The 21,013-nt window shown below is 42.0% G+C and overlaps 1 protein-coding gene across 1 annotated transcript in view; it reads left to right on the top strand.

Annotated features, from left to right (window-relative positions):
* Window positions 1-21,013, top strand: part of COL13A1 (collagen type XIII alpha 1 chain) — a 121,519-nt gene that overhangs the window by 42,413 nt on the left and 58,093 nt on the right. Inside the window, exons 13-17 of the mRNA XM_063133018.1 lie at window positions 3,142-3,204; window positions 5,660-5,686; window positions 15,873-15,905; window positions 16,598-16,624; window positions 19,240-19,293. Of these exons, the coding sequence (XP_062989088.1) occupies window positions 3,142-3,204; window positions 5,660-5,686; window positions 15,873-15,905; window positions 16,598-16,624; window positions 19,240-19,293 (204 nt within the window). The remainder of the gene's footprint in view (window positions 1-3,141; window positions 3,205-5,659; window positions 5,687-15,872; window positions 15,906-16,597; window positions 16,625-19,239; window positions 19,294-21,013) is intronic.

The following is a 21,013-nucleotide window of genomic DNA, read 5'->3' as shown; positions in this document are numbered from 1 at the left end:
CTGACCCAGAATAAGACCTATTTCAAAAACCTCCCTTCACATAGCTAACATTTATTTATTAGATTTGTCAATCTCTCCCTCTGCCTACAAGATACCCATGGCGATGCAGAATAAAGAAATATTGCTAAAATGTTTCGTAAAGTCTAACCCTTCATACAGAGAGTGTTACATGTAGCCAATAGGTGGAAATTACAGGGAGGGGCATTTTGGCTAAACATTAGGAGAAACTTCCTAATGGGAAGTGGCCAGTTCTCTTTTGCTGGAGGCAGTCGAGGTTGGTGGCTCTGATTTCAGTGGGGCTGTGAATCCATTCTGGATTTTAGTCAGAACCAGCCAGATGTTTAAAGGAGCTATCCAAGGTGCTTAATCATATCCCCAGAATAGGTTCGGCACCTTGGATAGTTCAACCAGGATGATGTCATATCCCCACCTAATCGGAGCCACCAGCCTCTACTGGCTTGAGGCTTTTAAGCAGAAAGCAGACAGCCATCTCTCAGGGATGCTGTAATCATATCCTGCATTAAAGAGCCTGCATTGAGCAGGAGGTTGGACTAGATGACCTCTAGGTCACCCTCCAACTCTGATTCCATGGCCCTCCATAGATACAAGCTCAGCTCCCCAGTGACAATTTTCTCTATAGGAAGCAGCACATTCTTTTTACAATGCTTAGTATGATTACAACAAATATGCTTGCAAACAAATATGCTCTCTGCAGATAAACTCTCAGGATACTGTGATTGTCTTGCTGAATGTTGGGTTTCTGTATGTACAATGTTTGGAATTGCCTATAGAAAATGCTTCAAATTGCTGATTTAAACCGGATCCACTAGAGTTCAGCCACTCAATATACATGATTATCTAATGAATGCTTCCCTTATCTATGCAATCCGATGGAGTGTTGGCTCTGGATCTTGGACACTTAGGTTTCAAGCTCAGTCTCTAACTTGGACTAATTTTGTGGTTTGGGCAAGTCACTATATCAGCATCAGTTTTCCATCTGCAAAATGAGAATAATAATAATGCCCTGGATCTATGGGCTTTGGGGCAGGGGCAATCAATAATGATAGTAAAGCATTTTAGATATTAAAAATTAGGTATAAGCATAGAATAGTTATAGAGCACTGCTATAACAGAGTTTTACAAGTGCCATTTAACAGCTTATTAAAGTATTCACATGGGACTGTATTAAAATACTTTAAAAGTGCTCCTTAATCAAAACATATCTGTCTCTCTCCCCTAGTTATGTTCCATATGAATCTGCCTGGAATTTATGATCATTGTTGAAGGCCCTCACCATGTAGAGGGGACAGATTGGTGGATACTCAAGATAGGGCCTTTTTGGTAGCAGCACCCTGACCATGGAACTCCCTCCAAAGGGAAGTGAGACTCCCCTTCCTTATTTGACCTCAGAAAGTCATAAGAAGAGCCCTGTTGGATCAGACCAAAGGCCTATCTAGTTCAGTGTTCTGTTCGCACAGAGGCCAACCAGATACCAGGGGGAGGCCAACAAGTAGGACTTAAGTGCATTAGCACTATCCCGCTCATGTTCCCCAGCAACCAGTACAGAGGCACCCTGCAGCTGATACTGGAGGTAATATTTAGCTGTCAGTCTAGTAGCCATTTAGCCTTCTCCTCTAAGAATTTATCTAATCCCCTTTTAAAGCCATCCAGATTGGCAGGGGCCAATTACAGTAGCATAAAGACTGTGCTGTTCCGTTGGGCTTTTAATGCTTTATAATATGTTGTCACCGTTCAGTTTTAATGTTGCTCTGAAACATTATTGTATGGGGGTTGTTGGGCGGAGAAGGTTGATCTCATTGAATGGTTTTGATGCATATAAGTACCTCACGCTATCTATGGTGACTCAAGTCAAGAGCATTTAAATGAGCGCAAGGATGAAGGAAAGAGGGCAACGTGGAGAGACAGAATGCCAACAAAGAATTCGGTAGAGAGAACAGCAAAAGAAAATAGAATAAACAGAAATTTGTATTCTCAGCAGCCAGGGGCCGATGCCTATTGTGTAACAGTAACTTGTACGTGGTTTGTATGCACTCTGGTTGAAATTGCAAGATCAGGCAGACCTCTCATTAGATCTGCATAGGTTTGTCAGAGGTTTGTCTTGTGTGAGGAAGTGAAAATATCCTCCCTGTGGCCTCAAGCCCATTCTTCCGTTCATATATGTATGCACAATTTATGGCCACCTTTTCCAGTGAAAATGATGGTTTCTTTATTAGCTGTGGGTGGGTGTGCACCAACTAAAGGGTTATTATATTTTTCCTACAGAGGGTGATTCATCTGCCTGATTATTTGGGTGGGGGGTTATTGATGGGGGGAAATACTCCATAAGAAGGTAGTCCAAGAATGGGTACTATCCATTGATTGGGGAAATGGGTTGGAAGGCTGGGGTGGAAGTCAAACTGAGAGGGAAGTTTTTACTAAGCAGGCAAAGGCATCTTGGGAATGGATAAACTTCTGTGCCTTCAATTATCAAATACCTGGATTCAAAATATGGGAAACCTTTTTTTCTAGCATTCTGTTACAGATGTTGTCCTAAAGCCATTCTTCACACATGAAGCTTAAAGTGGTTCTTGCCCCAGAGTGGAGTTTATAAGGAGCCTGTAAAACCTTACTTGACCAGAATTTACCTTCAAATTGTAGGTGCTGCTTTCCTCCTTTGCGTTATGGGTTAGCAGTGCTCACACAAAGTGGAAGAGCGTGGCTCTCAGCTGATTTAAAGCCTCCAATATGTTAAAACAATGAGGCCCTGTGGAACTTGTTTGAAATACTGGGCAAGACTGACAGGAAAAACAACCTGACAGTATTTGGGTTTGTCATGAAAATGAAGAACCCATAAATGATGAAATGATAGGACACAATATTGATAAAGATACATTTTTGTGAATGAGAGAGTACTTGCGGGTCTCCTTTCTCCTATGCCTTGCCAATTTTTCCTTTCTTTTTTCTACTACTTAGCTGCACTCACCCAGGCTGGTTAGCAAGCATGTTACGGAATTTCTGTCCATCACATCCTTAATAATATTTCTTCTTATCCAGAAAGACTTTGCAAAAAAAAAAGAAAAGAAAAAAAAGGTTCCTCTCTATTTCTGCTGCTGCTTCCATTTCCTTGCTTCTTTTCCTCAGGGTGAGGTGGGTGAGACTGGCTTACCGGGTGCCCCTGGCCTTCCTGGTCCTACTGGCCCAAAGGTAACTTTTACATTGCACTAAAAACTTCCCATATTCTCAGTCCTTCTGATTACTACTTCAGCATGTTACAACAGGGGTGTTCATACAGACACATCTCACACATTAATGTGAAGCATGGGCTCTCACCTGGCAGCCATGCACCCCACTACAGATCCGCACACCAGACACCTGTTCAGCCAGCATGTGAAGTGGCCCTACATGCGTAGACCACCTCCATGCAAGGGAGGGCTCTTGGCCCAGTCAGGATTGCCTTTTGAGGTGCTCTAGATATCTAGGCCAGCATACACCTAGAACCGCTTGCCACACTGGCCACATGTGCAGTTGCCAGCCATCAGGGTATATGGCCAGTGTGCACATCAATGGTGGAGATATGTCCAGTGACCAGTGTGGCTGGCGGGTGTAACTCTGCTCCCACATCGACATGTGAGGGTTGTTCCTCTGAGCAGCCCTATTTATATACAAGTCTCCATTAGGTGTGATATAGATACTAAGTTAAGAATGGCAACTGAAAGAGGCTTTTGAGCCAATAGTAGGGTGACCGGGTACAAAAGAGTACTGGGCTCTTGTACCTTGAAAAAAAAATGCAGCAATGAGAAAAGCTGCTCTAGCTGAAGTTAGTTACTCCTCATACATATCTATTCCAAGTACAGAAACCGGCCTTTCTTTTACATCTGGTGACACTCGCTGCAAAGACCTTGCTTTCCACTAATCTGCCACCTAATGGGCCTGTTCAGACAACACACTAAGCCATGGTTAGTCTGCTAGCAAATGGTTAGTGAGAGTGTTTAAACCGTGGTTGTGGGCTCAGAGGAGCTATTCCTTTGGAGCATGTTTAATTTAAACTCTGGTTTCTCTTGATTGAGGATAGACAAAAGGCCTATTGTTTAGAGCCACCTTCTTTAATGTGTTGCCCTCCAGGTGTTTTGAACTACATCTCCTATCAGCCCCAACCAGCATGGACAATCATGAGGGGTGGTGAGAGTTGATGGCCAAAGCATCTGGAGGGTGCCAGGTTGAAGGCTAGTTGAGAGATTCCCCTGGGGGTTGTCTCCAATGTGAAGTTGGTTGGTTTCCAGTGCAATATGAAAAGCTGAAAAGCTGCTGCACACCTTTCCTCAGTGCCCATAATGCAGCAGCCATACTAGGGGAAGATCAAGATGTGATACAGAACATGAGACTGCCCACCAAAACTGCAGTTCTACCCACTCTCCTCGTAATGTTTAAGCACACTCACCCATGTTTTGAATGCCATATGCTGCATTGTAAGTTGCCTGAAGCTATGGGGAAGGTGGGGAGGAGAATAGCCTTTATCTCCTGCCTCCAATATCGCCTCTTTGGAAAAAGATGTGCATGTACACATGCACACGCACACACACACACAAACACACAGAAAAAAACACTCTTTCCCACCCATCCCATTTATGTTCTGTTTTTCAAGGAGATGGAGTAAGATCTCCCTAATCTTGACAAAATCTCTATGTATATAGCAGTATAGGATGAGAATTTGACCGTGCTCTTATCATTAGTTTGTATGCAGTATCAGAATTCCAAAATGTCTTTTATAAGGATCTATTATTGCAAAGTTAATTCTCTCTACATACATGGCTTTAGACAAATCATTTGTTTTTCAAAGTTGACTTGAAGGTAGTATGATAAGAGCCAACATTGTTTATACTGGTTTAGATCCAAATTTAGCCACACTAGAGTGGACGAGTTGGAAAAAAAGGTACTTGAGTTAGGCCTGATTAATGCCAGTCCCATTGATTTCAGTGGTTCTACTCTTAGGTATGACTAAATGTGGATCCAACCCTCTATTTTGTTCTGTCTTACTATCACAATGTTTAATGTCTAGAAGTGTCCTAGTAGAAATGTCATTCTTTGATCTGGAATTTCTTCTCTCTAACTCCAGTTGTGTGAAGGCTTTCTTTCATTTAGTGGAGAGGGAAATGTATTTCGTTGTTATTTAGGGGTGCTTATGTTATAGGACTGAATCCTGGCATTGAAAACAGATGCCGGGGCTAAGTCCTGGCACGAATTATGCCCTGTGCTTTTGTTTCTGCTCAAGCAACTTTTTGTAAGGTTTTATCATTCTCTGTTTGACCAGAGACAATAGAGCAGTCAACCTGATATTCTCGATGTGTTGGACTGCAACTCCCATCAGGATGGCCATGTTGGATGATGGGAGTTGCAATCCAACACATCCGGAGGGCACCAGGTTGGGGTAGGCTGCAATACAGGAGCAAAAGAAAAGAATGTGTGCAGTGTGGCTTTCATGCCAACTTCAACTTTACTTTTTTAAAGAAGGTTCTGACCCTAGTCTATGTATTTATCAAGAGTGCACCTCTTTCACTTTTCAGCCATTTGCATGTCAGCTCAGATTATAATGTTTCTAAGCTCTTATTTCTACCTGTATTTCCTCTCTGTTTCTGCTTATTTCTCTCTCTCCCTTGCACAGGGTGAAAAAGGGGACTCTAGCATGAAGGTAGGCATGGGAATACTTTTCTGTCAATTTGGCATAGGAAATTTTTTTTATTTTTTTTTTAAAAAAACCACCTCTGTCCGAGACAGACCTCTGGCCTATTTAATGGCATATACATCTGTGTTGCGATGTGATTAACCACAAGCAGACACTCCTGGTCCCAACTCCACTGTGCAAAGATGTACATGGTGAAATCAGTCTTTATGAGCTTGTTGGAATTTGACTGTTAGCAAAGCTGTTTCTTCGACTCCCCAAACTGGCTGAGGATTTCTTGCCCTTCTACATGTTGCGAGACGGGCTGGGATTTCTTCGCAATGTCTGGTTAGCTGATGCATCTAGTCCACTCAAAGTTGGCAGATCCTGATGTTAAGGTTTGGCAAGCTCCCTCCTCTCTTATGCTACTCCGGGTCCTTTGGGGAGGCTAACATGATTTCATGGCCATATATTATCTATTTGATTAAAATGTATATTGAACCTATAAATTTTAAATATATTACTGCATATTACAAGATCCACAAAAGACAAAGCAAACTTTATCAAGCCATAAGTTGAAATGTCCTACGGGCTGATTTTCATATTACTTAAATGTGAGTGTGTGTATAATAATGTAAAATCACTATGAAAATGTATTTACTTCTCGTGAACAATGTGAAGAAAATAATTTACTTAGACCAGCCTTCCCCAACCCGGCACCCCCCAGTTGTGTTGGACTACAACTCCCATAATTTCCCAGCCAGCATAGGGGTTCATCAGATGAGCTTTTTATGGCATGCTCACTACTGCCTACTCACCGTTTATCGCATGGCCTTTAGATGCAGCTGTCCACTTCCCATGCACCTCCCGTTCCTTCTTGCCTTCTTTCTATCACAAAATAGACCCCTTTTAATCTGACTTTTTAATTCCAGTACATCCTCCCTTTATTCTTTAGAACAGGGGTGGGCAGAAAGTCAATCTCCAGATGTTTTGGGCTTCAACTCCCAGCATTCCTGACGAGTGGTCATGCTGGCTGAGGCTTCTGGGAAGTAAAGTCTAAAACATCTAGAAATCTACCTTCTGCCCACCCCTGCTTTAGGACAAAGGTATTCATCAGAAAGAAAAACTTCATTTGCAATGCAAAAAGTGCAGCCCCTTAAAACTGTTGCCTCGAATGGCTTAGTATTAAGGTTGCAATTCCAGTTTCAATTTGATTCCAAGGGGGGATCTACACTACTGCTTTAAAGCGCTTTATAACAGTTTTGACAACTGTTTGGGACCTGGACACACTGCATATACAGCTTTCAAAACGTTTTCAAAGTGCTTTAAAGCGCTTTAAAAGCAGTAGTGTAGATCCCTCCCTGGACTCCCTATTCCAAACCTACTAATGAAAAGAAAAAGAAAAGAAAAAAAGCTGTATAACTGCCTGCATTCTAAAATTGGAATCTGAACCTATGGAGTGGTTTTACATTATGTGTATACTACCGTATGCCACGGGTCTGCTGTACCTGGGCCACAGATTAGTTCTTGATGTGACTGCTCTGCCCATGTCTGCATGGTATCAGAGTGGTATAGGTAACAGGTTGCCCATGCCACAGGTTCTTGATTTAAATGATATAAGCTCCCACCGCAGCCGGATTACAGGATCTGTGCTCCTACCCCATGGTTGCTTTGTTTCCTTCAGAGCCTTTGGTGTACTATAGAGCTTTGTCAAAGTTTTTGAAAGCCCAAGTTATTGTTCATCGGATCAACCCCTACATACATCCTTGTTGAAAAGGAAGCAAAAAGCTTCAGAAAAACACTAGGTTTCATTTCCTCTCCCAATCATGGCATACCTAGTGTCAAGAGAGGAACTTAATAACCCCTGTTGAATTTGCTGTGCCTATTTGGGAACATTGCTGCACATTTTGATCTTCATGGCTTTATAACATTGGGAAAGAACCTCTTCTTTTTTTTCTTCTTATTTGCCCATAACAACCAGTAAGATGTTGTTTGTTTAGACTGGGAGGGCTTTGGATACTTGTCCTTTCATCAAATTAAATTTACTTATTTTGAGCACAATTCATTTCTGCTTGGTAGGGTGTTTTGTTAGGGAAAAGGTGAATATAGAGTGTGTAACTTGACTATTTTACATCACTTGGTGTCATTTACACACGTACGTGGAAACCAAAATTGCAGATGAGCAGTTAGGAACTGTAATGTGGATGGAAAGAAAATTATTCCCCTGTCTTTAGGGACTGCCTGTTTCCTTGAATTGTGTAAGTTTCTTTAGTTCACACTTTTTCCAGGCCAGAATCACACTCATACACACTAACCCATGCCAGATCCTAATTTGAATTAATTCATAGGTGCTTAATCATTGGCAGATCATGAGCTGAGGCCAAGGGCAGCGGAAAGGTATGATTTGCAATGGAGAAGCCACAGGCAGAAGGACAGTGCTTAATCCTCTCTTACTTTTCCATTCCTGTCTCCAACCATCTTCTCCTATCCGAGTTTCCCCCAGCCAGGGTTCTAGATGTATTTGTCACCTTGTGGTGAAAAGTAGCTGGTGAGTGGAAGAGGGTGCAGAGGATAAGCAACAGGAGGCAGAAAAATTAAGCACCAATCATTAGAGATGTCTACTGCTGATGGTGCCATGAGGTTGCTTCCAAAGACCCACCATACAACATATGTTACATCTCTCCACACCCACCGAGATGTTGCCTCCTGTTTTCCACATCGGTTCCATGCAAATGAACAAAAAACACCACATATAAGTTATCTATCAAAAGGTGGAAGTGATTATTCATCAAAAGTTTCACACCCTGTCTGTGAGCACAGCCAGCTTGTTAAACTCTAGAGATATTTAGCTTCTTAATCCAGGGTCTTCCAGTTGGCCAGTGATCAGGAGGAAGTGTCAAATGTCATAGTTAAGAAAAATGAAAGTTCCATAAAACGTGTAGTCTAAAGAGGATACCAGCAGGAAACTTTCATGGTGGGCAGAACTGAGCAGCATTTATTGTCTTCTTTTCTGAAGCTTTGAAATGAAGTCCTGGACTACCCTCTGGTGGCATGATGGAAGAAGTCTGATTCACATAACCATTTTTATATTTCAATATGCTGAAACTGCTTACTTGGTTTCCATGTCTGCTAAAGTGAGCATTGAAAATGTCCTCTCCTTTTTGGTGATTTTTGACACTTGTTGCAAATATATTTGCTTTGTTTCTGTGCTATTCACAACCCCACCCACCCCTGTTCCCCTAGCTGGTGTTCCTAGCCAGTGACATTTTTTTTTCATATTCTTTACCCTCACTGCCCTTAGCCTTATTTCCCCTCATTGACATTGAATCCCATTCATTTTGTTGATGACAATACAGCATTATTTGTGCAATGAAGATGTCACAGGATGTAAACAAAATCATTTGGGTTGCCACAGCCAATCCAAATAAACAGCAGTGAGAGCAAGTAAAAGTGAGGGCAAAGACAATGAAGAAAATTGCTGAAAATAAGCCTGGTGCATAAAAGGGTACTGGGGGGGGGATCTACACTACTGCTTTTAAAGCGCTTTAAAGCACTTTGAAAACGTTTTGAAAACTGTATATGCAGTGTGTCCTGGGCCCCAACAGTTGTCAAAACTGTTATAAAGCGTTTTAAAGCACTTTAAAGCAGTAGTGTAGATCCCCCCTGAACAGCATTGAAACAAATGTGTATTTATTGATAAAGGGTGGGGATTGTTTGTTTGGGGATAGTTAATTTGCCTGTGTCAAAGAAGCCAATTTTAAAACAAATATTGAAGTTAGCATGACTGATTTCAAAACCATTAACTTTGACTAGTTTACCTCAAAATTAAAGTTTTATTTTCACCCACATTGCCTTGCAAGTCCCTGTCATGAGAAACATTTAATTTCCTGTGCATAAAAATAGCCATGAAGGTAAAGCTCACAGTGTGAGAGTGATGGGATGTTTAGCAAGTAAGAGGTAGTGCAAGGAGTTACACTGCAGGTGCTATGGCTCCTGCTGCAACATGGCTAGTCAACGGACTCCATTTGGACTAGTAGCAATCAGCACAGAGGTCCATACAAGCTTTGTTGCTATCAGGTGCCCTGAATCTCAGTGAATCGGTCGCAAACGACTCACAAAATCATTCATCTGGAAGCATCCATAGAATGGGGAAAGTATTTATTGTACTGCCCATTTGAAAGTATTGGGAATCGTTGATACTGATAACAGTCTTTTTCAGATATGAGTTTTCTGAGCAAATTTAGACTACATCAGAAAAAGTGGAATACAATTTTGCCTCTTCTTTTTAGGCTGTTGGTTTCCTGATGTGATACTAGGGGACAAAGGGACTGTCCATCCCATTGGAGTTAATTTGGAATGGCTGACAAAACATATGCAGCAACTCAAATCTCATGTTGTTTTAAGTGGCAGATGCAAACTCTCACTACAATGGTGTGATAATACAAACCTCTCAAACATGGAAATCTAAAGCATACTGCAAGCAGAGTAAAAGAACATGCATCTTTATATAAGCATAAACTCCAATGAAGTCTCCAATTGATCCTTTTTTTAAAATCCCTGTGTGGGTTAAATCCCTCCACATGGTATCTGTTATCACATAGCAAGCTGTTTGTGTTGAGACACTCACATCACATTTGGGGTAATTTTCTTTTCAGCCAAAGACACCTGCAAAAGAAAAGTAACCTGGAAAACAACACTAAAATAATTTCTCTGTGTCCCAGAAAATTTATGATTAAAATATTAGAGACTTCTGCTATACTCTCAATTAATGCAAGGCCTGGTTATATGTATTACCCTTTCAGAGTAACATCTCAGTAACAATTTTTTTGTAAAAAAAAATAAAATTGGATTAATGCACAATAATTTTACTAAGCATCAATTGTTTATCTTCCATCTTTGTGAGCAGTGCTCATTCAAATACCACAAAAACCAACCTGAGCTAGTCACTAACCTGCTCATTGATAAATCTGAAAGCAATTAGTTTATTCCTGGGAAACTATGCTGGTAAATGTTTTAACACTATTCATGTACAACGAGTCAAATAATCTGCGTTTCCTCTACCCTGCAGTTCAGTTGTCTTCAGATGTCGTAAATTCAGCCCAGTGAGGCTCTGTGTTTATTGAGCAGGTGGCTAACATCAGCCAGTTGAGTAACATCTGAAAAGACACCAGTTGATCCCCACCCCTATAGAGCATTAGCATAATGGCTCTGCACCACTACTCATACCACAATCTGTGGTGCTTATTTGCTGGCACAGCCAGTCTGTAGTCAGATTCTGACATTAATCTGTGTCATTCAAGAGAAAGGTTCCCTACCCAAAAGATGGCGAAAGTTACGTTGCCATCATGGTGGCTTTATCATGTCAATTGTTTGCTAGTACCATCAAGGTTTATGAATTATACTGTAGGATTTTTTTTTTTATCTTAAAAGTTCACACCAGGGAGGCTGACTTCTACAGAGCGTCTTGAGATCTTACAGAATATAGTTTTCTCCTGTTTCAAGGTTCACCTGCCAAGGTCATATGAGGGGATTTACCTTTGCCCCCCACTCCTTCTTCTTCATCTTCTTTATTTTGTTTTCCTCTTCCAGGGGGAAAGGGGCATGCCAGGGCTACCAGGAAAACAAGGAGTTCAGGTATTCTGCAAGGAATGGAGTCTGACTTATCCAGCCACCCACACCCATACCTCTCAACTGTCGCTCTCTGATTTCAGAGATAATACCAGTTTGGTGTCTCTTTAAGATTTCCTTTCACATTCTTTCCATGTATCTCCTGCTTTTAACAAACAAAACCACAAAGCCCAGTGCAGCAAAGGAAGAAGGACCAGGAAGAAATGTTTTGCTGAACAAATGGCATGCCTGCTCCTGAATTGTTTCCCCACTGTGGGAAGGAAAATTCATACCCTTAAGATACCCATTGAAATTATGGTGTGACACATGAAAGCCATCCATGCTTCATTGGGTGGGTAAACAGAATCTATTTAACTAGAGAATCTATTTGTCATTAGATCAAGGTTCAAAGCATTTGCACAAAGTGTTTGCTGAGAATTCTGGCTTACGAATAACAAATAAGCCTGCTCGTACACACTGCTCGATTTCTTCCACTATAGGTCCTTCTGCTAGTGGGAAGCAGCTGAAGAAACCAGAAACTAATTAGAGCAGAAAAGCTTCATATTACATCTGAACCCAGACTATGATTTGTCATTCCTCTAGGATGTCAATCCTTCAAGACCTGGCTTCAAACTCTAGCTTGCTAGAGAAGAGAAAAGCCAAACATCTGGGTTCAGTCGTAATATTAAGCCTTTCCAACCTGGTAAGTTTCTGGATACTTTAGCCACTCCCACTTGCAGGAGGAGCTAAGCTGGGGCAGGGCTGAGCAGAGGGGGGGGGGCAGTGGGGCCAGTTGACATGGGCCTACGATTTTGAGGGGGGCTACTCCGAGTCCCCCTGGTAGAATGTGCATTTCTGAATGTGAAGAAGTGATGTCTTATATGCATCTTGAATAAAAGTGCTTGCCATTACCATTTTTATAAATCATTCTAGTTCATATGTATTTAGAACTGATTAAAAAATACATAATGAGCAGTTTGAAATGGGGCCTGCATTTCCCATCTGGCCCGAGCCTATTACCAGCTTTGCACATCCCTGAGCTCATTACTGGTAAGCCAGAGTTCTCAGCAAGTCTACCATAGCATTTTGTGGGGATGCGGCTGTCTCTGAAATGGAGAGGAATTGCACTGAAGTGCATGCTTACATTTAAATTCATGGCTGTGCTTAATTTTAAACTCGTGCACATCTTGCACTTACGGATGTGCACATTTTAGGACATTATAAACTCTCAAATGACTCAAGAATTAAATCCATTTACACAATAAAAGACAGGCATGCCATCTTTTCAATGAAATCTACCCTCCAATATATATTTATCTGCATAAAATCCTCTTCATGTCTCTAGCCCATAGTTACTAAACATTACTTACATCGGATGCATTTCTGAATGTTTCTTTCACCTGTTATTACATAGAATCCCTGATTTCCATCTTCTGTCCCTTGTGTTTTTTAGCTTTGTCCCTGATTTCTGTTTCAGAAAGTTGAGAGGTATGATCCTTCTCCCTCTTCTTCCATCCTCATCTGCTTCACACCTCTCCTTGTTTGAAGTTGTTTGCGAGCCCTTCTTCGTTATGATCTGATTTGTATCTCCAAACAGTCTGTTGCTCATCTATTGCACTAAACTTTCAAAACCCGTGTTAGTCTACTTCTAACAACAAATTGTTCCATCTGTTCTCAATTCTTTCCCTAGGACTTGCTCTTTGTAATCAGATGTTCTCACTGAAGAGCCTAACAGATACTAAATTAGTTACTAACATGTAGAAGGTGCAGCTCTTTAGCCTATTTATTCACAGGGCTGCCTCCCACCTCCCATGTAAAGCCAATAAGCACACATCTCAAGGCTCATTTGCATATTACATGTTTTGCCTAGGAAATTCTTACTATTTTGTATCTTTCCTAGAGGCTTTATGTATCTTTCTTGCACTGGGCAGAAATTACATTCTGCATGATGGTTGGATCTACTGAACTTCTTTCTCCCCAGCATTAGCGATAAGCATCAACAGGGAGTGGTCAAATATGACTGCCTAGAGTGGACAAGATGGTTACTATGGAGATGCTGGTGAAAATGGTTTGTTCATGGTGACTTACCCACCCCCTTGCTGTAACATACCTTTCCAATCGATTGAGCCATCATACTCAGGATCTCCATAGCCTCTTTCCAGGCTTTAGGAAGGATGTGTGGAGACTTACAACATGATGGTCCCAATTACTTGCATTGCATACTTCCAAACATTGGCTGTATTCGCATATAACACTAAACCTTGGTTTGGCATTCTGAGGATGAACTGCAGTGAGCTTGACGTTCATCCTTTTGCTTCTTCGCTGGTGCACCCATGAGGAGCAATTCAGAAGCTTTCCAGCTGCAGCTTGTTGTGATGTCCAAACCCAGACAAAGCAAGACAAACCATAGTTTAAGTGGCAGGATTCTTTAGTAAACCATAGTTAAGACCAGCCACAGTTTAGGGTTTGGATGTAATGGTAAACTACGGTTAATCAAAAACTGTAGCAGAAGGTTCTGATCTCCTCATGGCCACGTCAGAGACAGGGAGTGGAAAGGAGTGCATCTGAGCCTTAGGATGCTATGGCTCATCCAAATAACACAGTTAAATCATTATTTAGTGTCATGTGTGAATTCAGCCTTGGATCAATTATCAGAGGAAGGCCATTTTCTGTAATATCCCTATGACAACCATAGCCTGCACTTCAGCCCTCACCAAGAATCACCAAAAGTTGAATCAGATGAATAGCTGAAGCAGAAAAGTTATTAAAGTAATTTTTCATGTTACCGCCATATTAAGCCATGTGTTAAAAAAAAAAAAATCCCCAAAGACAAAACACCCTGGGTGTGGAGGCTTCACTGTCTCAGTAGTTTGCCTGAATTTACTTTAACTGTCCAACTGCAAAGGAAAGTGATACATAATTGGTAGAGAGATGAGACCAAAACTTTCAGAAGCTACCTCTGGAACACTATTTTACTTTATTCAGATGTGACAGCCAAAGTGTTCACGTTCGAGTTACCATCGGCTGTTTTTCTCTCACTTTTGTGTCCCAGAGAATAAAATATGAGAATCTAGGGGGGAAACCATAAAAATTAAGCTTAAAGTTTCAGCTTTTCATGAAGATAAACTTTTAATTTTTCACATTTTACTATGCTGTGCAGATAAGCCAAAGAGGAGTTGTTTATTTTTTCTGCTATGCAAATCTCATGACAAGTCCCATGGTTGTCCAGCATTTCAGTTCAGTTCCATTTCATTTTCCCCTTAATGTCCCACTACTAACCTTCACATTTTTCCTCCGGTCATAAAATAATGCTGAATATGCATAATTATGAACCATGCAATCATGACAGCATAAACTCTTCCATAAAGTTGATGGTGAAAAGGAAGTGGGGGCAGAGAACTTGAGTTTGTAAAGCAGCCAGGGTTTTTGACTAGTGCTAAAAGAAGTTAGCAGATAAAATGTACAAGTAAATGGATGCTCAGGTACAACAGTATAAATTATTTTAAAAAAATAAGAGAAAGAACACTGTAATAATAAAAAGGGAGGGAGAGGACAATGGCTGGGAAGGGGGGCAGTGACACATTTCTCTCCGACCCAATGGTTCCCTCCCTCAGCAATTTCTTTCCACATTGGTTTATCTACTGAGGAACCCGTGTGTGTCTCTTGAGCTCCTGCATCGGTAGAATGCTTTCAGTTCACACAGTGCCCCAGGGAAATCTGTTTGGCCTTTCAGTTGCCTCTCAGAACCTGAGAATGTGCCCCACAGCATATCCAATACTCCCCCCCCCCTAATGTGGCAGGGGAAGGTCAGCTAATGAAAGGCAAGCTGTGTTTCAGGGAAGCTCGTCCATCATTACTGATCTCCTTCAGAGGAACACCTAAAGGCCAAACTAGACGTGACACCAGCAGGCCTGTTGTGTGTGTGTTTTAAAAGCTGGGTCTGCCTCAATCACATCTGAAGCAGGGATGGGATCGGATTTTTTGAGCAAATGAGGCTCACAGGTAGAGAGTAAGGAATTCTGATATCTGAAGTGAGCAACGCTGGGAGAAAAACATGTGAGGGGAGAGAGGTAAACACAGGGTTGGCCCAAGATGTTTTGCTGCCTAAGGCAAGATGGCAGCCCCTCCCAAGTAAAAAAAGCAGGCAAATCTGTCATCAACATGGATGAAGGGACAGCATCCTCCTGAAAGTAGCAGGCTAACAGGGGGTGCAGAGTAGGCCACTTGGCACGTAAGTCTCTCCTCCAACGTCTTGCTGCTGCCTCCGTGCATCTGCCGCCTGAGGTGACTGCTTCACTCTGCCTAATGTTAGGGCCGGTTCTATGTAAACAGCAAGCTTGGGGAGGATTAAGCTCCCCTCACCCACACTCCCACTTTGCTCTAAAAGTCAGACCATCCATCCACCCCATGTGCTATGCATGATTGAGACAATCTGCTGGTGCAACATCTAGTTTAAATCTGATATGTTTCCAAGGATGCTGGCTTCTGTTTTACCTGTCTTATGTGTGCTTTGGCAAAAGGGTATTATATTCTTTGAAACTTTCTCTCTCAATGACCACTCGTTTTCTCTTCAGTCAAAGTGTTCCTATCTTTCCTTTCTCTCTGCCAGGGAGTTCCTGGAATTGCAGTGGCAGGGACGAAGGTTAGTTTTTGACTCAAGGGCCACCTCTTAGAGAGGGGGTGGGAGGCTTACAGCCATGATGGGAAATAGAAACAGAAATGTGTTTAATATTTATTTAAGGCATTGTTACTCCGCTCTTCAGCTGTGGTGAAAGGTTGTCAGAGAGGTTTACAGACCAATAACAATTTAAGACACTCCCTGCCTTCAGTCTAAAAGCCAGGAAACAAAAGGAAAAAATGGAAGGAGGGAGGAGGAAACAAACAAACTCAGGCACCAATGTTTAAAGCGACAACATTCTTACAATGGTAACCTGAGACAGAAACGAAGGGAGAGCCAAAGGCAGCTAATTTCTCAGCAGAGCTGATAGGGATGGCCCTGCTTCCCCACTATTCTTGCCTGTCTGTAATTCTATTTCCACATATTCCGTTTTCTTCTCTGTCCTAAAAGATGGCTGGTCCCATTAAAGCTGGATAGAATTTTGTCATTAGTGAATTTCCCACCCATCACAACCACGTGAGACCCAACGGGGTTTGAAATTTAAGCAGATGTAAATGCAACTTCAAATCAAGCTGCTGGAGCAGTGCTTTATTGGCATGAAGCCTTCATTCGTCAAGGAATGGTCAACTACTCTGCCTGTTAGCACTGGATGTAAAAAAAGTCACCCTCTCTTCTTTCTTTCTCTCAGTTTATTTTTCCATCTTTTCCTAATGCAGGGTGAGCCAGGGATTCCAGGAGCAAAGGTATTGCACTTAAGGAAATTTCTATCCTAAAACTGCTTTGTCTGTGTTTTATTTTCAGTCTCTTAAGGAGGTCTGGTATTATGACCCGTATGTGAATAATTTGTCATTAAAGGTGTTGGATATTAGCAACATATATTTTCCTTTCCTTATTTCCTCCTTTCTTCATCAGTTATGCCCTATTTGCTCCAGAGAGAGAGACAGAGAGAGAGAGAGAGAGATTTCCCAGCTAATTATTTTCTTCATTACACCCTTGCTCACAATTCAAACTTGCTTGCTTCCGCCTTAAATGCCTTTAGCACTGCTGAGGCATTGCATTTTCCCCAGTCAGCTAGCAGCAGAATTAGAATGGTGATTCTATACAACATGTAATGTTGTACTATATTCCACATAAAACATCTGGCAATGTTAACCACTGTGGGCAAAATTCTAGTACATGTTTATGCAGAAGTTATGCAATTACCATCATAAAAAGAATAAAATAAAAATAGTAACAAGCAATTGCTCTGGATAAGAGGAAGAAAGCAGCAATTAAAGCCCTCTGCCTTAATGTAGGAACAGGAACTGAGTAATGAAGTTCCAGTTCTAGAATAGTAGGTCTACACCCAGTGAAAAGAAACTACTAATTAGAGGAGAGAGGGGGGAAAAACCACTATAAAAGAAAGGGGCAAGAAGAAAACTACTAATTAAAGAGGCAGTAGCTCTGAAATGCCTCAAGTGCATTTTAAGGAACAAGGGGGAAAATGCAGCAAATCTTTTAAAAGATGGGGAGATAGAGAAAACACTGCAACAAACTTATTGACTTGCTCAAAGGATTGTGTGGCTCAACCTCCAATGTGACTATTATGCTGGACTCAGGCTATATAACAAAGACATCATCAGGATTTACCGTAATAACCAAGTGAACAAATTATCTTCATTACAGAGGAAATACCTAGTATGGAAGCAACCATAATTAGATCTCAAAATTATGCAAGACCCACATGGCTTTGTTCACTGGCTTATAGCCTGAGTTCAGCATAATAGTTACACTGGATGTTGGGCTGCACAATTGTTTGGGCAAGTCAAGCAGTGGGTTGAAGCGATCGAGGTTGCTGTTTTGCTTGCATCAGAATAATTGCCCAAGGATTTCATTCTCTAAAAGGGAATTTTAGCAGGAGTCATTTGTTTGCATCCAGCACCTGGTGGAATTCCTTCTTCATCACAACAGTTAAAGATGCAGGAGCTATACTAGAGTGACCAGATACAAAAGAGGGTAGTGCTCCTGCAGCTTTAAATGTTGTGATGAAGAGGGAATTTCACCAGGTGCTGGATGCATACAAATGAGACCTGCTGAAATTCCCTTTTCTTCACAGCTGTTAAAGATACAGGAGGCCTGTCCTCGTTTTCATATGGTCAGCCTATAGTTATGATTATTAGTAATAATAATAGTCATAGCGTTGCTGCCGCTGTTATTATTGTCAGTGCAATGTTATGGCCAGAGAGTTGGGTGGAGTCTCGGGTTCAAATCCCCACTCAACCATAAAGCTCACTGGGTAAACTGGGGCTAGTCTCTCTGACTGGGTTTGGATGATCGCGGTGGGGGAAGAAGCTATTATGGCTTCCCACTCTCCCCTGCGCACGCACACCATTTGCATTATTCATTCCTTGTGTGTTGTCCAAATCCAGTACACCGAGTGGCAGGGGTGGCTTTCTACTCACCTTAAAAGCCACAACATGCAATAGAGGTTGTAGGGTGGGTATGAAGCCACCTTTGCCGCACCGCGCACTACGTTGGGATGAAACACCAACCCGCGCTGCAGCACAGGGAATAATTCAAATGGCTGGTGTGGGGAGAACTCTCTCTTTCAGCCTAATCTACCTTTATTGTGCTTTCTAAGTGCACTAACTTCAGCTAGCTCGTTAAAAACTCTGAGTGAGCTTTTTCACTCTGTCTTTGTGTCTTCATCATTACTGACCTCTCACACATTTCTCATACCTGATCTGTCAAGGACTCTTCTCTCAGACCCAACTCTGCAAGTGAAGTTCCCATTCATGGCACCACCCATACCCATTAAGAAACATTAAGACACATTTTTGTTAATTCTAGGTCTCTAATGAGGCATCACTTTAAGGCACAACCGACATTAAAACCATCCAAAGACATCAGGAAGCTCACAATATTTTTGCCTGAGTAAATGTAGCTGCCCACCCAGCTATCAACTTGCTTCGTGTTCTCTACTTTTGCATGTTTGAAGATTAGGGGGCTGTCTTCACAGCACCAAGTTGGCACTGCTGTGGCCCCAAACTCCGCAGTATCAGTGGTGCGGAGTGGCAGCGAGTAATCCAGATGAAGGGAGGTAGTGTGGGCTTTCTGGTGGCCATTAGGCTTGCCAGACCAGCCCTCTGCCCAAGGGTGGTTCTGCGGTGGCTGCTGCATCCTATAATCAATGCAGTGTCACCACACACCCACCCTGGAACTTTCCATGCGACTGCCCCCAAGTGTCTCCTGTTGGGGGATGGGAGGTGGGGATTTTTCCACGTTGGGGATCATGTTTCAGGCTTTGGTTATGTTGTGATTGGAGGCTATCAGTCATGTGTAACAAATTACTCTCTGTCTTTATTCACCAAAATAAAAGGGAGACCGTGGAGTTGCAGGGAAGATGGGCCTCCCAGGGAAAAGGGGGCAGAGGGTAGGACCTTGTAAAACGCTTGGGCTTGATCTGATCTGTGGTGCCCTTTCCAACAACCCCATCCCTGATTGGATTGCCTTGAGCTGCACTTCCATGCTTGGGGAAGAATGTTTTATCCCACTACTTACATGAGTGTTGTGCATGGCCAAAACTTAACCAAATGACAAGGCCAAAAAAGAACTTTTTTTGAAAGGCATAAAATAAATGGGAGATGCTTGGGCTACAGAACATCAGTAACCCTAAGAAAGTGGCATTTTTATATTATGTCTGTCTTTCCTCTTGGAATACCAAACAGGATGGGCATGATAGAAGGACAGGTTTTTTTTTGAGACTGCAGCCTTAGGGTAGCCTTTAACACACCTGCTGCTAACTTAGATCAGGGCATGCAAATTCAAGACAATTTAAGTCAATTATTTAAACCATGATTGAAATTACCAAGAAAAAAGACCAGTTTAAATCATTGATTTGAATCAATTTTCCCACTTGGAAATGTACATGTTTCCTTGGTGAGCGTGCTTTCCAATGAGTTGTTCTAATAATTAGAAGATACTGGAGCTGCACTCACCCTAAAGATGGGGTTGCACTCTCTGGGGGTGCTGTCACTGGAGGCCCAAAGAGGTACTCCTGTCACACTGTCTTCCATCAGCTGGTGTGCCAACTGCAACCCCTGTTGAATAGAGACAACCTGGCCACAGTTGTTCATGCCATGGTAATTTCTAGATTGGAGTGCTGAAATGCCCTATATTGTCTGCCTTCGCAGACAATCTTGGAAACTTCAGTCCGTACAAAATGAAGCTGCTAGGTTACTAACGGAGACCAGCTTTGGAGACCTCATCTCACCAATTCTTAAAACAGTTACACACTAGTTGCTGGGCCATTCCAGGGCACAACCATTCAAAGTGCTAGTAATTACCTATAAAGTCCTAAATAGCTTCGCTGAAGCTAACGTGATTTCTTCCACATTAGGGTAGCTATTTACACCCTGCCCAAAAAGACAAATGCCTCAACAAAAAAGAGGAGAAAAAGGACACAGATTTGCATAATATTTGCATATGCTAGCATATATGTATAGATGTAATTTTAGAAATTAGTGCTATCATTTGAAGAGAAAAACAATACATCTCACCATAATAGGGAAGACTGTGACCAGGAAATCTGGGTGCCAGCTGAGTCGGCTGTCCATGTGCTAACTGCTGATGGACAACTTCAGGGCCTCTGCTGCTCTGCCTTCTTATGGTCCAAGGACACATTCAGACAAAAGGCTGTCTTCTGTAAAGCAGGACACATAGCCACTCTATTCCACGTGAGCCTGCCTGTACCTTATGATCTTCATTTGGAGCCACCCTCCAGTTCCCACCACCATCTGAGGTTAGGTGGGTGGTGTCCGGAGAGAGCCTTCTTAGTCATGATGCCTTGCATTCAGAATGCCTTCCCCAAAGAAGCTTGCATGGCACCCGCTCTGATGTCTCTTTCCTGCCAGGCAAAGACTCAAACAAAACAAAAACCTTCTGATGCATATTTCTGTGCTATTAATAGTTGGTTTTAATGGTTGTTTTATGGTTCCGCCTGGTTTGTTGGATGGATGTTGCTGTTGCTGTGTTTTATGTCGTTTTATTGTTGATTTTTAAAAATGTTTTGTTTTTCTAATTGTATGCTAACCTGGGATCATATGCTGAAGGTGGCTTATAATGTTTCCTAAATAAATAACTAAATATTTGTT

This window comes from Elgaria multicarinata, chromosome 8 (assembly GCF_023053635.1).
Source record: "Elgaria multicarinata webbii isolate HBS135686 ecotype San Diego chromosome 8, rElgMul1.1.pri, whole genome shotgun sequence".
Lineage (NCBI taxonomy): Eukaryota > Metazoa > Chordata > Lepidosauria > Squamata > Anguidae > Elgaria > Elgaria multicarinata.
This window is presented reverse-complemented; position numbering and strand designations above follow the sequence as displayed.